The sequence below is a fragment of the Garra rufa genome, chromosome 15 (genome assembly GCF_049309525.1).
Source record: "Garra rufa chromosome 15, GarRuf1.0, whole genome shotgun sequence".
Classification (NCBI taxonomy): domain Eukaryota; kingdom Metazoa; phylum Chordata; class Actinopteri; order Cypriniformes; family Cyprinidae; genus Garra; species Garra rufa.
In genome coordinates this window covers 24400664-24423438 of record NC_133375.1, presented here as the reverse complement: position 1 = coordinate 24423438, position 22775 = coordinate 24400664, and the positions used below count along the sequence as shown (strand labels likewise).

At 34.2% G+C, this 22775-nt stretch overlaps 1 protein-coding gene across 2 annotated transcripts; it reads left to right on the top strand.

The window, feature by feature from the left end:
* The first annotated feature begins 5127 nt into the window (after positions 1–5127).
* Positions 5128–22570, top strand: slc38a5a (solute carrier family 38 member 5a). 2 transcript variants are annotated; one of them, XM_073818913.1, is made up of 16 exons: positions 5128–5271; positions 11249–11385; positions 13723–13807; positions 14043–14158; positions 16283–16356; positions 16475–16567; positions 16716–16797; positions 16960–17042; positions 17484–17542; positions 17662–17799; positions 17897–17976; positions 18082–18182; positions 18308–18423; positions 20399–20543; positions 20621–20724; positions 20802–22570. In XM_073818913.1, exons 2-16 carry the CDS (start codon positions 11327–11329, stop codon positions 20901–20903), a joined length of 1437 nt encoding a protein of 478 aa, XP_073675014.1. In that variant the 5' UTR covers positions 5128–5271; positions 11249–11326; the 3' UTR covers positions 20904–22570. The 2 variants fall into 2 exon arrangements, with proteins under 2 accessions (XP_073675014.1, XP_073675013.1); XM_073818912.1 differs by lacking the exon at positions 5128–5271 and adding an exon at positions 9168–9309.
* The last annotated feature ends 205 nt before the right edge of the window (positions 22571–22775 follow it).

Genomic DNA, 22775 nt, shown 5'->3' with positions numbered 1-22775 from the left:
CTGTTTTGTTGTGTTTATTAAGTACTCCACCTATTTGTGACTAAAGAACAACAATAACAACAGAAATGTGTATTTATAGTGTCAAAGAGGCTATTGTCACACTGTGAATATTTCTTTGTAAAATGTAAAGTGTTAAGAATCAAATTTGCTGTTCTTGACAAAAACATAGGGAGAAAATGTACAAAAACTATTATAGGCTTTTCAGCTAAATTTAAACAGTAAAATAAATATGAAACATAAAACACATTAAACAGTAACATACAAAAATAACAAACCTTTCTTTTGGCCAAATAAGTAAGTAAACAAACAAACAAACAAACACATGATATGTACAGTGAGGGAAAAATTATTTGATCCCCTGCTGATTTTGTACTGACAAAGAAATTATCAGTCTATAAGTTTAATTGTAGGTTTATTTGCACAGTAAGAGACAGAATAACAACACAAAAATCCAGAAAAACGCATTTCAAAAAAAGTTATAAAATGATTTGAATTTTAATGAGTGAAATAAGTATGTGACCCCTTCGCAAAACATGACTTAGTACTTGGTAGCAAAATCCTTGTTGGCATCTTGTCAGTAAAACGCATTGGATATGGCATAGGAGATATCATGCAGCCCTACTGGCTAGGCCACTTCAGGACCTTGATGTGCTTCTTCTTGAGCCACTCCTTTGTTGCCTTGGCTGTGTGTTTTGGGTCATTGTCATGCTGGAATACTCAAACATAACCCATTTTCAATGCCCTGGCTGAGGGAAGGAGGTTCTCACCCCGTCCATCATTCAGTCCTTCTCGGTGTAGTGTGTTACCAATTGTTTTCTTGGTGACTATGGTCCCCCCTGTTGAAAAAAACAGCATATGCTGGTTTGGTAGGTTTTGATGCTGGGATGCTGGTTAGGTAGGTTTTGATGCTGGTCCTTTGCTGGTTTATGCTGGTCCTTAGCTGGTTTATGCTGGTCCTTAGCTGGTTTATGCTGGTCCTTTTGCTGGTTTATGCTGGTCCTTGACCAGCACATGACCAGCTAAGGACCAGCATAAACCAACAAAGGACCTGCATAAACCAACAAAGGACCAGCATAAACCAGCAATGGACCATCATAAACCAGCAATGGACCATCATAAACCAGCAAAGGACCAGCATAAGGACCAGCATATACCAGCATCAAAACATACCTAACCAGCATCAAAACTACCTACCCAGCATATGCTGGGTTTTTTTCACCAGGGCCAGCTGCCCTGAGATCATTGACGAGATCCTCCAGTGTAGTTCTGGGCAGATTCCTCACTGTTCTCCTGATCATTGAAACTCCACAAGATGAGATTTTGCATGGAGCCCTAGTCCGAGAGAGATTGACAGTTATTTAATGTTTCTTCCATCTGAGAATAATTGCAGCTGTTGTCACCTTCTCACCAGGCTGCTTGGCAATGGTCTATTAGCCCATTCCAGCCTTGTGTAGGTCTACACACTTGTCTCTGACATCCTTGGACAGCTCTTTGGTCTTGGCCATGGTGGATAGTTTGGAATCTGATTGATTGCTTCTGTGGACAGGTGTCTTTTATACAGGTAACTGAGACTAGGAGCACTCCCTTTAAGATAAAATATACCTACCATTAAAATGATTGATTTATCATTTCTTTGTCTGTGGGCAAACATACAAAATCAACCGAGAATCAAATAATTTTTTCCCTCACTGTAACATTTAAAACACATGTGACAACTTGTCATTGAAACCTGACAATGAAAAGGCTCATGTCCCAATGTATGCCAGTGTGGTTTTATTGAGTTCAATTGTGTGTCTAACGGCTATTACAAAATTTGACGATATTGGAATTTTAGTTCACTAAAATTTTCTAGTTCAAACGGGCTTTGTATTAAGAACTAAGTGTGTGAAACCACTGCCGTGGTAACAACTCTGTTAGTCCATCTAACACATCACCACATGAGGGAGCTGTTGTACAAAGAAGTCTGTGCAGGACGCTGCTACTGATACCAACCACTTCAAACATTCTAACTATATAACAAAATTCAAGCCATATGTAACGTTGGGTGAAGTCAGAGATGAGGGGGGAAGTATGGATCCAAGCACTAGTGATGGCCGCTTTTGAAACACTGCTTAATGAAGCTTCAAACTATCGAGGACCAAACCTGCAGTAAGCATATAAATAAATAATGTATTAATAGGGAAATAAGTAAAGGAATAAATTAGTTGATAAAACAAATATAATTCATTTGTAAAAAAAAATTAAAAAAATTAAAAAAAAATAATAAATAAATAAAAAAATCAGATTTCCTTTTCCCTTTTTTATTTTTATTCTTTTAAACCTTCATTTTTTACTTTTATTTAATTGAAAAATTATTTTATATATATTTACTTACGCGTTCATTCATTTTTATTATTTATCCCCACATGTAAACCTATCTCCATATTTATTTATTCAACAAGCGAGGCTACTCTGATGGTTGCCACTAGGGGGTGTTATGTCAAAGTGTGCCCAAAAAAGTGTCTACTTCGAGTTTAGCTGACCTCGGGTCAGTTTTGTTATGTATGTTAAGAAATTCTAACTATACAACAAAATTCAAGCTATATGTAACATTGGGTGACCTCAGAGATGAGGCGGGAAGTAGGATCCAAGCACTTGTGATGGCCGCTCTAGAAACACTGCTTCATGAGGCTTCAAACTATCGAGGACCAATACGCCTGCAGTAAGCATATAGATAGATAAATAAATAATGTATTAATAGGAAAATAAGTAAAGGGATAGATGACTTTATAAAACAAATATAATTCCTTTGTAAAAATAAAATAAAAATAAAAATCCAGATTTTATTTTATATTACCTACCTTTTCCCTTTATTTATTAGTTTCTGTATATATTTTTACATTTATTTTATTCTTTTAAACCTTTTTTTTATTTTTTTACTTAAATTTATTTTAAAATTATTTAATATATATTTAGGCTACTTACGTTCGTTTTTTTTTTTTTATTCCCACATGTAGGCCGAAACCTTTTTTCCATATTTATTTATTCAACAAATGAGGCTACTCCGATAGTTGCCACTAGTAGGGAGTGTTAATATCAAAGTGTACCCCCAAAAAAGTGACTACTTCGGGTTTAGCTGATCTGGGCTCAGTTTTGTTATATATGTTAATAAAACTGGAATAAATCAATTGCGTTTGTATTGATCCCCGATCCGGATTTTTCGTTCGCAGATTAGTTATCTGGATTTTACCGTTGACGGTTTAACATGATCCAGAATTGGTCATTTCGTCGAAGCTCATCCTGGAGTTTCTGTCATAGCAACCAGCTGTACGGGCTGGGAATCGATTCCAAAAAGAATCGATTCCTCGATTCCGAGGCATTGAGAATCGAGAGTCGATTCCAACGTTTGGAATCGATCCTCTCAAGGGGAATCGACTCCTCATTCAGAGCCGTTTTCAGTTCAACAAAACTTACCTCTTAAACGGAAGGATGCATTCCATGAAGGCTGCATATTTCGGCTGCAAGTCATCAAACGTCGATTGACGAAAATAAACATAATAAAAACGACTCATTACTAAACTCATCTGAGTTTAAGGATGCAGCCTTCAGTTTGAGAAGCACCCATTATTTGCCTCTTGCTCGCTAATAGTTATTATAGTCAGATACATTTTCACGAAAAGATTCGTTCGGTTAGATCATTTAAATGAACCAGTTCAAAAAACAATTCAGATGTTATTTTACGGGAGAACTGGCTCATGATGTCCACAATTTTGAGCGCTGCACGACAGAATAGATCATGACGTGTCTTGATCTTATTTACATCTGAAATAAATGCAATTTTTAATCTTTCTATCAGCCAATTATAACTCTGAAAGAAAACGCAGAGAGCATGTCAGTGGCCGAGAGCACATCTGATTGACAGCTACGCCACGAGCTCTCATATCATCCTGCATTTATTGCGAAATTATAGCTCTTATATCAGTGTTGTTGTTAAAGTTTTGTTTATTTTGTTTCAGTGTATAGTTTTATACAAAGTATACAAAGTATTGTCATTTTATACACGTCACGTCTTGTTTTATTCATGCAATAAATGCATGTCCACTGCTGAGCTGTGGGTTAATGCTATAATTTACTGGGCAATGAATTACAATTTGAAATCAGTCAGAGCTACAGAAAAATAGTAGGCCTATAGCTATATATATATATATATATATATATATATATATATATATATATACACATATATATATATTTTTTTATTTTTACAAATGAAGATTCATATTATGAGAAGGTAAGTTTATACGACCTTTACATCCTGCATTTATTGCGAAATGAGCTTCCTCCAATCTAAAAAACAAGAATCGAAAAAGAATCGAAACAACAGTGAGGAATCGATTCTGGAATCGAATCGAATCGATTCCAGAACCAGGAATCGGAATCGGAATCGATTCCAAAATTTTCGGAATCGAACAGCCCTGTACTCATTGAAACTATGGTGGAAATTCGTGATGGAATAATTAGTCTATATTTTGGAATCTATACAGTCGTGCAATCTAAAGATTGACAGATATTATGCGAGCGGCCTAATGCAGCACAGGAGATGCAAATAATTTAGTAATAATGCTTAGAAGAATGTCTTAAGAAACTTTGATTGAAATTGATGCTGTCAAGTAACAAATCTGCTTCACAGGTAAGATTAAATGAATAAATAGCTAATTACAACATGAAAAATGTAAAGCCTGTACAAATAAAATCGTGAAATATAATAATAATAATACTTGGAAATAATGTAACAGCACATTTCAATGATCTATTAGACCTTTTATGTCATTGTAGTCACATGGCTGTTTACTTTATTAAGGTCTTTTTTCTCTCCAAATCAAGAATCAAATGTATCCTTTATGAGGTTGTGTCAGATGTAGCTCACTTCTTTGGACAATGCTGTCCTTAAACTATAGCCTCTGTAGGTATATACACACAAAAAAGAAAGTAAGATTCAGAGCATACTTTAGTTGTCTGATTTGAGAAAAAGGCGGGACAAACTAAGTCGCGCTTCTTTTTTTTTTTTTTTTTTTTTAGCATTGAAGGAGTGGCTTAAAACTTCCCTTACTTACTAAATGCTACACGTTTCTGTCTCTCAAGCTCTTTCTCTCCATTCACTCCATCTGTCTGTATTAGATGACATACTCAAGAACCATCTAGGAGTATCAAACCATCATTTTTCTCTCTATATATCTGCTGGAAGATCTATTTGTTGCCTTCATTGAAGATTTTTAATTCAGTTGTCAAAAGGTAAGAAAACTACATTATCTCTGAAATATTCTCTCAACACTATGTCATTACAAACAACACATTTGACAGTCAAACGGTTTCTTTATATAGTCACTAGTTAGTTAATAATTAATTTGTCTCTTGTTTAACTGTTAGCGCCATTCATAAGATCTTCGCTGAAAAGGAAGTAGAAAGACCATGTGGCACATGGTATCTATATAGCTGAAAGCAGCATAATTCATGACAGGAGCAGCTAAAAGAACAATCACACAATTGTCTGTAGGTTCACATGGTTCACTGTTTCTCCATTTAACCATAGCAGAATTTTTGTATATTACACATTTCTCATATAATTGTAATGACTATGTGTATATCTAGATTTTTTTTATTTGCCTAAGAACAAACTTACATTTGAATACTCTTTGCAATAGCACTCATGGTTGATATGGATTGTGAATTGGGATATTCATCACTGAGCACTTTCTCACTCTTATACTCAAATATTCACACACAAACTAGCGATTCAAGTATTCACATGTGACATAGACAGGATGTGAGGTAAATTGAGGGTTAAGTGATGGAATTAGGTTAAGTATTAGACAATCCACCACATTTCCACTATCCAGTCAATGTCTGTAGCAGTTTAATTTTTCACACATTAAGAGATTCAAAAGCCACTTTACTGGTTTAAAATGTGCCATGCCTTAGTTCCACTTTGTCATAAAGGTGTTTAACGTCAACAATACGTAATGGTACTTTGTGACCGGTTATACCTTTTTAGTAAATGTTGACAGAGACATTTCTGGAGGAGTGTTCTTGTGAGATGTCACAGACTATATCTTGACGTGGATCACTGATATTGTTCAACTGAATTTCTGAGAATTTGACATGTATAGGCAAGTTACCAGAATATAACAGAGATGATGGTTCCTCCCATATAATAAGTATAGACCATTAGACTTTATAACATCTAGTCTTTTGACTCCTTTGCTTTGTTTTACCCACAAGGCAATATCTTGCTGTGAAAGAGGTCCACATGTGTATGACTTATTATAGTCATATAAGCTAGTTCCTGTCAAGACGCTAGTCTTTGTGTGAGAACATCCTGTTTGATGACGATAATCACACAACATTTTTATTATAGCTCAAAGTAAACACTGATGGCCACATGTTTGCAAACACTGGCATAATCTCTTATACTCTCTCATACTTTGCTGTCTTTAAATTGATTTATATTCATATTGAGAGATATTCATCTCTTTGAAACCACAATATACGTGACAACGTGACGTCCAATGAAGCATTACTAAATACATGCTGTTTTCATAAATTGACATGACAATCACTGTGATTATGCATTTTTCACTAATGCATTCTTGAATGCAATTCAATTTAAAATAAAAAAGTTTGAAACAAAACCCAAATATTGAACTTGCTTAGCAACAGTAAATAAAGCATAAAGCCAACAATAATTTGATAAGTACCATTTCAATTCACGCCAAACCCATGTTTACATTTGGCAAGACTAATATTAATCTGACATGGTTTATGATTTTCTTTAGCCAAATATTTTACTCAAGATTTTGTAGCAAATAGTCTATTATATAATAAAGATTAATGACGACAGGTTTCTTCCTTTTTATTTTTTTGCTTTGTCAACAAATAGTGGGGTGCTTACAGAAAATGTAAAATGAATGAAATACATAATGGGTCAAACGAAAAAGGGTTTAAGCATAAAAACAATAAGTGTAACACAGCTTTGGTTTGTTGATGTTTTTCCAAAAAATATTAAAAAGTTTTCTGTTTAACTTCATTTTTGTTCTTGTTTTTCTGAGCCAAAAATAATATCATACATTTTCCCCTAATTTACACAAGACACCCACTAAAATGTTATTCAGTGAAACAATCAGGCATATTTACAACAAAAAACAATTTTCTACATATTAAAAGACAATTTACTTTCACCCCAAATACTAATTAGTTGTATTTCTACATTTTTTAAATTTGCCACTATCCTAGGTTTTGCCCATTTGTCAGTAAGAATTTTTTACTAATTTAAAACACAATCAAATGTAATATGCTCCCTTATTCTTTTATACATTTTAATACGTACAAGTCAGAATAAGCATGTTATTTGAATTTTTACATAAATATTGTATTACACTGAATGACAATGTAACATTATTTCAATCAAATTTTGACATTTTATTCTCCAAAAACTTATTTAAAACCTTAAAAGTAGACACTGTACTTACATTTAATGTGCTTTCTATACACATAAAATAACTTTTGTAAATTTCTTTTGACGTGGACATCTCAACGTCTTTGACTCACATGCATACATAAATAGTTAGTTAGTTAGTTAGGGGCTGTCTAATATAGGCCAATACAATTTTTTGTAGACATCCCTTTCCTATTAAATGCGCATTTACAGAAAGAAAAAAAATTGCCTATATTTTTGTTTTCATTTTAGATAAATTGTCTCTAACATTAGTTAACATACTGTGAACTATCATGAACAAACAATTAATGACTGTATTTTTATGAACTAACATTAGTTAATAAAAATACAGCTGTGTAGTGGAATAAATGTATTGTTTATTGTTTATTGTTAGTTAATACATTAATTAATGTTAACAAAAGACACCTTATTGTAAAGTGTTAAGATAATGAATAGCTTAAAAGCATATTCTATTAAAGATTAAAATAATTTTTTACTCAAGGAAAAATTTCACACACTTCCTTTAGATAAGCATGACTTACGATATTATACATTAAAAATTCAATTAAGGATCTTGCTTTGTAAACCTGCAGCAAAAAAGGGATTTGAGATTTTACTTGGACTAACATCAGCATATTTTACTTAAAGAAGTAGTTCACTTTCAAAACAAAAATATACAGATAATGTACTCACCCCCTTGTCATCCTAGATGTTCATGTCTTTCTTTCTTCAGTCGTAAAGAAATTATGTTTTTTTGAGGAAAGCATTTCAGGATTTCTCTCCATATAATGGACTTCTATGGTGCCCCTGAGTTTGAACTTCCAAAATGCAGGTTAAATGCAGCTTCAAATAGCTCTAATTTATCCCAGCCGAGGAAGAAGGGTCTTTTCTAGCGAAACTAAAATATTTACAATTTATATACTTTTTAATCTCTACACAGAGTACACACAGAGCTAGACAAGACAAGCATTTGAGGTTAAAAAAAAGAACATAAATTGTATTTTTTTTTATATATATATATATATATATAAAATAACCGATCGTTTTGCTAGATAAGACCCTTCTTTCCTCGGCTGGGATCATTTAGAGCCCTTTGGAGCTGCATTTAACCTGCATTTTGGAAGTTCAAACTCGGGGGCACCATAGAAGTCCATTATATTGAGAGAAATCCTGAAATGTTTTCCTCAAAAACATAATTTCCTTACGACTGAAGAAAGAAAGACATGAACATGAGTACATTATCTGTAAATTTTAGTTCAGAAAGTGAACTACTCCTTTAACATAGTGTGCAGTGTCTAATAGTGTTTTTCCAGGTCTTGCAGGTAACCTTAAAAAAAGCTCTGATCTACTAATCTCATTACTTACCACAACACACCCACACACTTACCCACAATTCCCTGTCTTCTCCCACATATTTTATAACCCCTTACCCAACTTTATACCACATCCATATTAAACAATAATAATTCAGGAGGAATTATTAAACGTTTCCACTCAAGCCTTGACCATTCTTCAGTGCTCTAATGCCTGAATGTTTTTACTATATAATACTGTGTATTCATGTATAAACATACAACATACAAAAAAAATGGTGGACCCGTGCCAGGGCGTTCCTAAACATAGACACATGTCCCTAAACACATCCAGTCCTCCACGCAAGAGTTAATCTCCTCCCCTCCCCCGTCTCAGGACACAGGTGAGCTCTGAACGTGTTCTCACACAAGCTGGGGAGCTTTACTAAGGCAACACAGAAACAAACGAATGAATGAAAACTCTCTGACCTCAGGACGCTACGTGGCTAAACTTTTGACTTTGGCTGGTTTCTCTATCCCACAGTGGTGAGTAGTTTCTCAACATCCACTTCCTGCTGGAATACAGGCGTGTGTTTGAATAAGGGTGTGTAGGGAGGTTCATTCTGCTTCAATACAGATAAAGAATTGCATCAGACAGGAGTCATGTGGTCAAGACTTGCCTCACAGCCTTAACTTCTCTATTTTACAGTTTCTGTAACGTGTTTTATTCACTTCATGCTTTATTTCACACTAGTTGGTCATTTTGGCAGTGAGTTGATGGTTTGTCAAGAGTGACTTTAGCATTACCATCTTTTCCATAGACATATTTCACATTATATCCAAACAGCTACAGATATTCAGTGATGGAATACTTTTAAAATACACTTCACTTGAACTGTATGTCTCTTGTCTTGCTTTACTTTAAACAAGCACATAATAAATTGTACAGAGTGTGATGGTGGTCTTAAATGTAGTGTTTTAAACTGGCTATTAATTCATTTATGGCTCTAATGTTAAATAAAGTTCTGATATTTTATATTCACTGACTTACTTTGCTAGTATCTTGACCAGTAAACACTAACGTTCTTTGCTTGCCAAGCTCTTGGCAGGACTTAAAGTATTCAGGGAATTCTGCGTCAAAACCCAAATAAAGCGCTGAATGAATACAGACATTTTCCCTAATAAGGCTACTGCCAGTATTCCGAATGACAGATTACGACTTAAGTATTTCCTGACCTACAAGAACTGGCGCATTTTTCACAATGTTTCCTTGTCGTGCTGAGAGTGTAAGCTTAAGGAAAGTTGCATCAGCCAGTCTATTTGTACTAAAAGTTCTTCTATATGTTATACAAATACAATTCTTGGTATTTATTTATAATCATAACATACGTCTCACTACCCTCTCAATGGTGTGTCTATCATACCCTTGTGAAAGAGAAGAGCACTTAAATTGTATCCTGTGTGCGCTTGAGTGTACAAATTGTTTAAAAGTATATATTTTTAAAAAACTGCGCTTGCAGATTTTTACAGTTTGTCACATTTTCACATTTGTTTAAATAAAATTTTGTCATGCTTTCAAAAATACACTTATTTTGGTGTGTTGATTAAAATTCTAAAGCATGTGTGATTATAATTGTAAATTGTTAATTAAAGTTAATATATTCGAAACATACTACACTTTTGCCTAAGTCAATCATAATATGTTGATTTTAATAGCTGTGCAATACTATGAAAACATTGCTCTGTTTGTTTGATCCAAAGAAGCTTGTTATTCTTGGAGAAAGCTGTTAACATGGGGCCATGATAACCAGTAAAACCATGACGTCTTTTTAGCATCCCAACCAACTAAACACAGCAACAATGGCTTAAACAAACACAAGAATTTGAAGGTGGACTAATTCACCTGTCCAATGGCAATCAGGGGGAGTGTACAGGAAACCTGTTTGAAAACAGTCAGCTGATATATTGTTATATTTGTACACATTTGACCTTTAATAAAACACTTAGGAAAGATTTGAATATATTTTTAGTTTTTTTTTAGGTTAGTGCTCTAGTAAACTGCATGTAATTGCACCTCCTACATATTAAAATGGTAGGGTATTTTTACAGTCAACTTAAAAAAAAAAAACCTATAAAATGCTGCCCACAACTAGTTTCCAGCCTGAATTTGATGAGGAAGGAGGAAAATATGCACACAGACACTCACAGCTGTTTTATATCAGGGCTAATCTTTCCATTAGGTGTTTTTTTAGCATGCAGTAATGCGCTGAGAAATGTTTTTACAATTACTTTTCCACTGTCTTCTCTTCGACCTTGATATTTACATGAAGGTTATGCTCCTGTTGCACATTATTAAGAACATGTACAGTATCTGGAATTTATTTTCCGGATTTTGGACACTTTCACACTGCACTTTTTTCATGTTTTACAGTAATGTCAGTTGTCTGTAAAATGATAATTTATCCCAGAACTTTTTCTGTTTCAGATTGTGTTTACAGAGCTTGACCTTACAGATAGTGTTCTCTGGAGGATTTAAGGGCTGTTAAGGGTTCTACAGTCTAAAATGGAACTAGAGAAAATGGCAAACGGTCACCATGAATCAGATATAATACGAGAGAATGGGTAAGTTTCCATAAGCAACACATTCAAGAGGAAACATCTCTTGAATTTTGAAGCATGAAAAAATCATGCTTCAAAAATTCACAAACTTTACATTGCATTACATCTTTTAGTTTGTAAACTTTGCTGGTTAAAGTTTTGTTTGAAAGTATGCAGCATTGAAGTGAAGGGATCTTAAACTCAAATGTTCATTAAATCAGACCTCAGATCATTTTCACTTGCATGTTGGTTGGCCAATAATGTTATCACATATTATTGTTACATATTATTTATTATTGTTGACCCATATATAATGTATTCAACCAAATCTGTGCTTTTTAGAATTATTTATGTAATATTATAATTTTTTTTCTAATATTTTAAATTAGCTTTCATTTTTATAATTTTACTTTATAAATATAATTGAAAATCTATATAGTTTTATATCAGTACTTAAATATATTATATGTGTTCAGTTCAGCTTTATTTAACTTTTTTCATAGTAGAAAAAATTGCTCAAACTCAAAACAGAGAAATTCAAATATATCAATGCTTTTCTAAAACAAACAATATTCCCTTTGATTATATTATACAGATTTGATGCCCTTGAAATGAAACTGTCACATAGTTACAATGATCACAGCCCCAACAGAATTGCAGAGAATGGGTACATTTCCACATCAACACATTTATTCATCTAATATTTTATTTTCAGCTTTATTTCAGAAATTAGAAAAATTTGCCTTGGCTGCTAGATAATTTGAGTTTTGATTATATTGCACAGATTTGATGCCCTTGAAAGGGAGCAACAGAAAATGTCATATGGTTACCATGATCTCAGCCTTGACAGAAGTCTAGAAAATGGGTACATTTCCACATCAACACATTTATGAGGAAATATCTCAGAAAAAAATGTCATACTTTAAAAATTCACAAATTTTACATTGCATCACATCTTCAAGTCAACTCAAATGTTCATTAAATATTTGGCCAATAATGTTATCACATATTGTTGTTACATATACAGTATATATAATGTATTAAACCAAATCTGTGCTTTTTAGAATTATGTAATATTATAATTTATTCATATTTTAAATTAGCTTTCATTCTTAAAATTGTACTTTATAAATATAATTGAAAATTAGTTTTAGTTTTATATCAGTTAGTCATTGTAGTACTTAAACTCTTTATATATGTTTTAATCTAATATTTTATTTCAGCTTTATTTCAGAAATTTAAAATAGAAAAATTTGCCTTGGTAGAAATCGACACAGTGACTGCTAGGTAATTTGAATTTAAGAGACTTGTTTAAAGGGGTCATCGGATGCCCATTTTCCACAAGTTCATATGATTCTTTAGGGTCTTAATGAAAAGTCTCTAATATACTTTGGTGAAAAATTCTCAATAGTAGTGTAAAAAAACATCCTTTTACCTTGTCAAAATCAGCTCTGCAAAATATCAGCTCATTTTATCGCATGGGCCCTTTAAATGCAAATGAGCTCTACTCGCCCTGCCCCTCTCTGCTGAGGGAATACAAGCTGTAATGTTTACTTTAGCCGCATTTAGCCGCGTTTATCGGCGAAACTTGCCAACAAGCACATTATTAAGAAAGGCCATTTGCAAAGATGCATAAAAAAAACCTTATACACACTTCTGTTGTGGGTGAAGCTGCATCACGAATGATTCACACAAACATAGATACATATGTAGATCAGGATCGGCACTTTCCTTTTAAAAACAAAAGTAACGTTGTCCTCTGCCTCTTCAGTAGCTCAGATGTCGGGAGTAAATGACTACTGCTATGTTCATTATTACATCCAACAACAGAACACCTCAATCGCTCAATTAGAGTCTTCCTCTGCACCTATAAGTCAACACAATGGCAATCAGTATTCGGACTGTTTCAGCTCGGTGAGGGCGGGTCTAAGGTAAAACGCTCATGTCAATCAACTGTGATTCGTCACAACGACAAGAAGCTGAGTACGACCTGATTTTAAAAAGTGGATATTACTTTGAAAGATTAAAAAAATACCACTGGGTGGACTTTTATCATTGTAGGGTGGTTGTGGACACAAACTTCCAACACACATTAATGTGCAAACAACATGTAAAAGTTAGTTTTGCATCCAATGACCCCTTTAAAAGCCATTTATTAATATAAATCTGAAGCATTTATGCAATTACACACTTATTTAACAAATAAATCTCGTCTTAAGGGATATGCTAAAAGGTCATTTCTTGCATTTTCTCAAAACGTTTCATATACTAGACAGATAAAATAGAACTCAAAACAGAACAATTCAAATATATCAGTGTTTCTCTATAACTAACAATATTCCTTCTGCTTTTATTACACAGATTTGATGCCCTTGACAAAATGACAGAGGGTGATACCTTCCTCCCCAGTAAGAGCAATGGAAAGATAGAGACTCAGTTTACAGATGTGAGTATCTGGATTTTAGAACTGACTTACTATATAAGGCTTTGTTAAACTGATTAGAACGTATTACAGTTAAATATAATGTGTAACAGTGGGAAAAATGTCTAACTACCCCATCCTAATAATTATTGCTTGTGGAGTTAATACACAGAAAAAGTTACAGAAAAAACTACAATTTAAGCTATTCAGATAAATAGATATACAATTCATGATTAATTTTATTAATCTTTTATTCCAGTTCGAGGGGAAGACTTCTTTCGGAATGTCTATTTTCAACCTCAGTAACGCCATTATGGGCAGTGGGATTCTGGGACTGGCGTATGCCATGGCCAACACTGGTATCATTCTTTTTGTGTAAGTCAAACTACACTTCCATTTATGCATTCACATTTGGGTTCATTTGTGGTATAACACATAATAAAAATAAAGGTTATTGAAGGTGTAAGAGTAAAAATAAGTTCCAGTGTTTCTTTTATGACATAAACAAAAAAAGTCCTGTGTGTAAATATTATGAGTTAAAGAGCTCTCTAGTCTTTCTGGTATGTGTTCATAGTTACAAATGTAAACAGAACATTTAAGGTCTGGAGGGTGGAGTAATATCTCTCTTTGGTATTTGGCTGCGTTTTATTCATTAACTTCAGTTAGTATGCATGGAATGCATGTGCTCCGTATGCATCTGGGTTTGGCCTGACGAGTATTAAAGCTTCTTTGTGCCTATCTACATTTAACTTAGGGCATATCCAGCCATACTCCAGTGTGCCTCAGTCACGTACATGTGCCAGTCACAACCAGCCTTACGAAAGTCAACACAAACTCAAATATTTGCATGTTTTTTTCTTGGCTGAGGTATCATGTAACTTAAGTTAACATCTGGCAAACCCATTGCTTAAAATTCATTCTTTCACTTTCACTGCCTCAATACCATGTGCCATGTTTCTTACAAATCCAGTTATAGGATGAATAATCAAAATTCTGCCAGCAGACAAACTATAAAACAACAGACCAGGTAGCATAGAACGCATGCAATTGCTAATCCTTGTGAATGACAGGGCTGTTTTTGTGTAGGGAGCTTAAATGTAACTGCGTGTGTCTATAATGTGACACACGCACATGCACAGCTCACAGATCAGACCTGAGAGGGTTATTAATAGCCTGCTGTAATCTGTAATCAATTCAAAGCCTGTCTGTCTGTCTGTATCTGTGTCTGTCTGTCCAGCTCAACCAAGCTTTTAAAGCAGCTTGTTGTACAAAAGAGAGAGAGAGAAGAAGAAGAAGGGGAAGTGTTAACTCACAAAATACGTCATTGACTGGTTATTTTGAATACCTTTACTACAGAGACCTTTGTGTGTGTGTGTGTGTGTGTGTGTGTGTGTGTGTGTGTGTGTGTGTGGCACAGTGTTTTTGTTAGTTGTATGCTAAAGAAACTCACTCTCAGCTTATCTAATGCGTCATTAATAAGATTAGAGGTTAGATTTGTGTCTCCTCTGGCATCACCTTGTCGAGTGGTGGTAATATCCCTGATTAAACCGCACTTTATGCCGCCGAATTGTGTTTAAATTAGCACCTCTGAAAATCAAATGACCAGCTGAAGAGTCAAATTCTGTAAAATCACAAAAGAGCAAAATTAAAACAATAAGATTTCACTGAATTACTATCTACGCAGGTTTTTAAATGTAAAGTCTTGCAAAAATTAAAATTCTATTATCGTTTACTCACCCTCATGTTGATTCAAAAATACACCTGTGTTTTCTTTGTTTAGTGATAATTGTTCATGAGTCCTCTGTTTGTCCTAAACAAATAAACTGCCCACTGTTCTTCAGAAAAATCCCCAAGGTCCCACAAATTCTTTGGTTTTCCAGCATTTTTGTCTTATTTGAACCCTTTCCAACAATGACTGTATGATTTTGAGATCCATCTTTTTACACTGAGGACAACTGAGGGACTCATATGCAACTATTACAGAAGGTTCAAACGCTCACTGATGCTTCAGAAGGAAAAACTATGCATTAAGAGCCAGGGGGTGAAAACTTTTGAACAGAATGGAGATGTGTACGTTTTTCTTATTTTGCCTAAATATATATGTTTTTTCTATTTAGTATTGCCTTTCAGAGGCTACAGAATATTTACATGTTTCCCAGAAGACAAAATAAGTAATTTAATAGCATGACTTTTGTCTGTGGAACATAAAAAAGATCTTTTTAAAATGTCCCAGTTTTTTTTCTAGACAGTGAAAGACAGTGGGATCCAATGTTGTTTTGGACCTCTTTGTTTTTCATTGGATAAGTAAAAATGTCATTTAAAAACTATTGTTTTCTCCACAACTTAAGACAGAAAGAACAACAGGTTTGGAACAACATGAGGCTGATTAAATAAAGACAAAAACATTTTTTGGGTGAACTATTCTTGCAGTCCACATGGCAAGTTTCGTTTTGCTGTTGTTGTTTATCTAGTTTCTTTATTTGTGTAACCTGTTTGCAGAGTCCTATTGATATTCATCGCTGTTCTCTCTGCCTACTCTATACACCTGCTTCTGAAGAGTGCAGGAGTGGTTGGTGAGAAACATTTTCTCTTTTGTTTCCAATGACAATCCTGATAACATCACACTCTATGTTAAAAGTGCATTTTGACTTTTTTCTGAACTTTCCTTTCTGTTTGTTTGTGTGTGTTTAGGCATTCGTGCATATGAACAGCTCGGGTACCGTGCATGTGGTCAACCTGGGAAAATCTTAGCAGCCTGCATTATAACACTGCACAACATTGGAGGTAAAATTAAACATTTTACTGCAGAAATTTCAGTAGTTGCTTACAATGTCAAAATCTGATATAAGGGATAACCACTTAAAGAAATACGAGCACTGAATACAGATGCACTACAACACTCAATGTTATGTTTCTTCCTTTGATTCAACAGCAATGTCCAGTTACCTGTTCATTGTGAAGATAGAGTTACCTCATATTATTGAGGGTCTTATGGAACTGCCAAAAAACTCAACGTGAGTACCACAACATAGTACTGATGCTGATATGCCGGGTTTAAAATAGTTTCTGAAAAAGATAAAACATGTAAAATCAATGAGTTAACTATTTTGCACTATAAATGATATACATTTATTGCATAAATATGCAATAAATATGCGTTTATATTTCTTTGTCAGGCCCTGGTATGTTGATGGGAGATATCTCATCATTATCGTTAGTGTCTTGGTTATTTTTCCCCTGGCACTGATGAAAAGACTTGGTAGGTTCCTGCCTCCTTTCCTCTCATTGTTTCATTTTGTTTTTTCCCTCTGTCAATTTTCAGTCCATTATATTTCATAATAATCATATGAACTGAAGCACTGAAGATCTTTTAAATTCAAGCTTAACATTTACCATTGCTCGACAAAGGAATTGACACGATTGGTTTCTATGATGGTCACGTGAATTCGGCATGCTATTCACCTTTATTTTTCCTGTAAGAGTGGGCCGTCTATGGAGTGGGCGCATTCATTTGTAAATCCATTTATTTTTAGCTGTAAAAAACGGCTTGTTTTGCTGCTTGTTATTGTAAATTGATGTGTCTTATTTTAATGTATTAGCTTAACTATGAACACACGGGTTTGAATATGACCACACCGGTGTTGTTTGTATGGCATGAATATGTTCATGCATTTATCATGTATTTATGCATTTATTTTAGGCTATCTTGGCTACACCAGTGGTTTCTCTCTCAGCTGCATGGTCTTCTTCCTCATATCTGTAAGTCCACTCTTCGTCCACATACAGTATAAAACAGTACATGAATAATGTCTACAGTACATTAATAATGACAGTTATGTAGTTGTGACAAAGCTTCTTTCTCCATTTTCTCTTATTAGGTCATCTACAAGAAGTTTGTCACACCTTGTCCTTTAGAAGAAGAACCCAGCTATAATAAGACAGTACTTACTGAACTACTTACATACAACTCTACCGATGATATGTGTGAAGCCAAACTTATAACTATCAACCCACAGGTTAGAGATATTAATTGCAAACCAGACAATTATGTGTCCCTTTTGCTTAATTTTAAACGCAGTGAATTAATCAGTCATGTTTTTTTATTCATCACAGACTGCTTTTACTATTCCCATTATGGCATTTGCTTTTGTGTGTCACCCTGAAGTGTTGCCCATTTACACAGAACTCAAAAAGTAAGACTTTAAGCAATTGCACTTTTGCTCATTCACATTTGCTTTAAAAATAATTGTTTATTTATTAATATATGTTTGCATTTTTTTGTCTCCCTGTTATTTCAGTCCAAGCAAGAAACGCATGCAAAACATTGCTAATACCTCTATTTTGGCCATGTTTGTCATGTACCTGCTGACTGCGATCTTTGGCTACCTCACTTTCTATGGTAAGAGGAGCTTCACAAACAACCAAAAGATACAAAAACGAACATTAACAAAATACCATAGTAAATACGGTTTCAAGGTTTGTTTAATTTAAAAATGTTTCAATAATTGCTATGTCTATGTGTAGGAAATGTGCAGTCAGAGCTTCTGAAGATGTACAGTACAAAAGACACCTTGATGCTGTGTGTTCGTCTGGCTGTGCTGATAGCAGTGACACTAACCGTTCCCGTGGTCCTCTTCCCGGTACTTTCATTTTCTCCTGGCTCATTAGTTATTGCTTGAATATACAGTTGAGGTCAAAATTTAACATACAACTTGCAGAATCTGCAAAATGTTAATTATTTTAGCAAAATAAGAGGGATCATAAAAGACATAGTCCACAAGAGAAAATAATAGTTGAATTTATAAAAATGACCCTGTTCAAAAGTTTACATACACTTGATTTTTAATACCGTGTTGTTACCTGAATGATGTTTTTTATTTTGTTTAGTGATGTTTAATGTGTTTAGTTATTCATAGTCCCTTGTTTGTCCTGAACAGTCGAAATTCCTTCAGGTCCCACAAATTCTTTGGTTTTTCAGAATTTTGTGTATTTGAACCCTTTCCAATAATTAGTGCATGATTTTAATATCCAACTCTTCACACTGAGGACAACCGAGGGACTCATATGCAATTATTACAGAAGGTTCAAAGACTCACTGATGTCCAGAAGGAAAAATTATGCATTAAGAGCTGGGGGTAAAAACTTTTTGAATTTGAAGATCAGGGTAAATTTAACTTATTTTGGCCCCTGGGAAACATGTAAATATATTCTTTAGCTTCTGAAGGGCAGTACTAAATGAAAAAATATATGATTTTTAGGCAAATTAAGAAAAATGTACACATCTTCATTGTAGCGAATTTAGCTCAAAAGGGAAATGTATATAAATAATTACAATTAATTTTGATTAATTACCATTATTTATATCAGCTGCCAGTAGTAACTGTAGCGGAATTAAATCGCCATCAATTAATCTGTTCGTCTAGCGAACATTCAGGGTAATTTCATATCAACCCTAAGCAATGATATTTTCTTGGCCACAGAAAAATAACATTCTTACAGTAATAATGCATTAGAGCATGCAGCTTGATCGTAATCGTAAAAGGACATTAATTTGCAAGGCAGTATCAGAGACTCGTGTAATTTGTGCACAAGTGTTTTATTAACTAATGACTAACACATAACTAATCTAAACAAACAAACATACAATCACTCATACATGTTTACAAGGGAAGAGTATAGGATAGCTAGAAAAGTACAGGAAAAAGGGGGGTGAGGCTGAGCTGACCATCTGAAAGAACCATCAGTTTCTAATTCAAAGAACCGTATACGATAGCTTACACAAAACCTCTGTTTAGTGGAAGAAACGATACTTGCATCCGAACGAGAGTCTCGTGGAGCCTCTGAAGAAGTCATGGATGGTTCGTAAAACTGGTGTTATCAGATAGTTGCCCTGGCAACTGAGCCCTTAAGGCCAAGTTGCCTTAATGTTGGTCGAATTGGGGGTTGTTTCTAGAATGCCAACCTAAAGTTGGCTTGTTGGTTTTAAGGATAATTTGTTAAATGTAACAAATAACTATGTCTAAGGTCCAGACACTACATCATTCTGTTCAAAAGTTTACACCCCTGGCTCTTAATGCATTGTTTTTCCTTCTGAAGCATTAGTGAGTGTTTAAAACTTCTGTAATAGTTGCATATGAGTCCCTCAGTTGTCCTCAGTGTAAAAAGATGAATCTCAAAATCATACAGTCATTGTTGGAAAGGGTTCAAATACACAAAAATGCTGAAAGACCAAAGAATTTGTAGGACCATTAAGGGTTTTTATGAAGAACAGCGGGCAGTTTAACTGTTCAGGATAAATAAGGGACTCATGACCAACTATCATTAAACAAAACCGCTGTGGATCATTCAGGTTACAACACAGTATTAAGAACCAAGCGTATGTAAACTTTTGAACTGGCTCATTTTTATAAATTCAAGTATTATTTTTTCTTGTGAACTATATCTAAACATCTTTTACATTAAATATTTTATTCAGGTCAGTACTAAATAAAAAATATCATGCATTTTGTATAATCCCACATACATTTTGCAGATTCTGCAAACTTTTGACATTAACTGTTATTCCTCATAATCGTTCTAGTTGAGTGTTGACAGTGCTTCATTGTTTTTCTCTAGATTCGTCGCGCCATCTTGCAGCTTTTTTGTCCTGATAAGCCTTTCAGCTGGGTGCGTCACATCTCCATCGCCGTGTGCCTCCTCATATTGGTCAACATTCTTGTCATCTTCGTGCCCAGCATTCGTGACATCTTCGGCTTCATTGGTAAGTCAGATCAGGATTTTAATGGTCACATTAATATCAGTCAAATGCAGAATTCAGCTAAATCATTTTTGTTTTAGGTGCCACATCTGCTCCCAGCCTTATTTTCATTCTGCCAGGAATATTCTACATTCTCATCGTCCCTGAACAACAGGAGCCGTTGAAATCTCGGCCAAAGATCCAGGTGAGAATCAGACAGGATATAAGTTTTTTTACAGATCTGTGGCTTCTTTTTTCCTCACTTTCTGTTATGTTTTCCAGGCGATTGCATTTGTGACACTGGGATTCATCTTCATGATTATGAGCATAACGTTCATCATAGCAGAGTGGATCACGGGAGTGAAGGCATCAGGTGGCCACTGAGAGCTGAAAGGGCACACCTGGATTCCAACACTTAAAGACCAAGTCTAATACAGAACACAAACTCCTAAACCTGCGACCTCTGAACCAGGTTCAATTTCATTTGGTTTGATATAACTTCAGTATGTCCAAAATGAAAAAGGGCTAGTTACCTAAATTCAAGAAGAATGCAAAGAAAAGCGGTAACATATGGTCTTGACACATCAGAGCTATGATGGTCTAATGACATTTTAAAAATATTTTATAAAAGCATTTTTAATTTTATATGCAAAGGTATTGCTGTTATAACTGGCAGATGGATCTTCCTAAACTACACAAAATTAGTGGAAAACTGTGAAACTGAGATGAGAATTCACTCATCTGCATTGCCAAAGTTGTAAACATGCAGTTTGAAATCTACCTCCTACTACAGAGAGCAATTTTACAGTGACAGAGTCTGTTCTTACAGCTCATAATGCATATTTTGGCGTCCAAAAGTCTTTTTATTTATGTTTTTTTTTATTTCTTATTCTAAAACTAATTCTTTAAATATTCTATTTCCAGAGTTACATTTTGAATCCCACATATTAAATTCGCTCTCAAACCTCTGGACCCCACTATATGTGAATTCCAGTTCATTTAATTTTCAGAAAACAGTTTATAACATTATTTAAATAGGAAAAACTTACAGTTTTGTGATTAAATTGAGCATTAGAGGAAGAAACTGAAGTAAATGCATGTATTGGTACTTTTTTGTCTTGTTACAACATCAAAGAAATGAAATCTGCAGTATGAGATGTCTTACATTACACCAATAGTATTTCGTGCAGTTCTCTGCACTGTCATATGACAACATTTCTTTACTCTGTTTTAGAGAGGAGTAGGAATATAAATGTCTGCATACTAATTATCTTGTAGTATTCAAGAAAGACATAAGACAGTTGGTGATTTTTCATGTTGTATGTCATTTTGTTTGTTGTGTAATTGGAAATACATCTTGAACATATGTGCATACTTGTAACAAACTTGAATAATGTTATTGGAATAATTTATTTTTGGTTTATATGGTGACATGTGTTTCAGTAACAAAAAACCCCCCAAAAAACATTCCACTCCAGAAATGGGCCGGACAATAAATGATAGGCACTACAGCATAACACAGCTTTGATAGGCCTGCAGAATTTATTATTAACAACCCGCTTACTGAGATGTTTCTGTGGTCATACTATGCATACTAATGTCAGTATCTGTGAGTTTATATGGACCAGGACTAAAATTGTTTCCTGCTGGACATTACAACATTACTTGACATAAATGGCAACACCTATGCTTGTTTTGTATAGTCTTTTATGTATTGTGTGTCAAATGGAAGAAACTTTCCATTAATTGTACATCTGTGTACATATCCTGTACATATTCTACAGTCTTTCTATGTACAAAGTGAACCTGAATGGTGAGAGAAAAATGAAACATGTAATGCTTAACAGACAAATAATTAGTGGGAAGCTAATTAATAGAATTGCATTTAAATTAAATCACATTTCCCCATGATTGTTTCTTATAAAGTGCCTGACATAAAATCAGTGGAAACAATTGTAGCACTCCACAGTGGTTACTGTTCAGAAATACATCTATTTATTGTTTAACACATTGGTCTTGAATAAAAAATCTAAATGGAAAAAAAGTACAAATTGTTTAAAGATGACTTGTTTTATTATATAAAACTTTTACACAGATACATACACACACACACACACACACACAAATAAAAAAAATGATTAATTGACTCACTCATAGACAGCACATGTACGTCTGCAAGATGTCTGTTAAAGATCACTTGATCTGAAAAGCATCTGTTGTGTACAAACATCTGACAGACATCTGTCAGTTTTACAT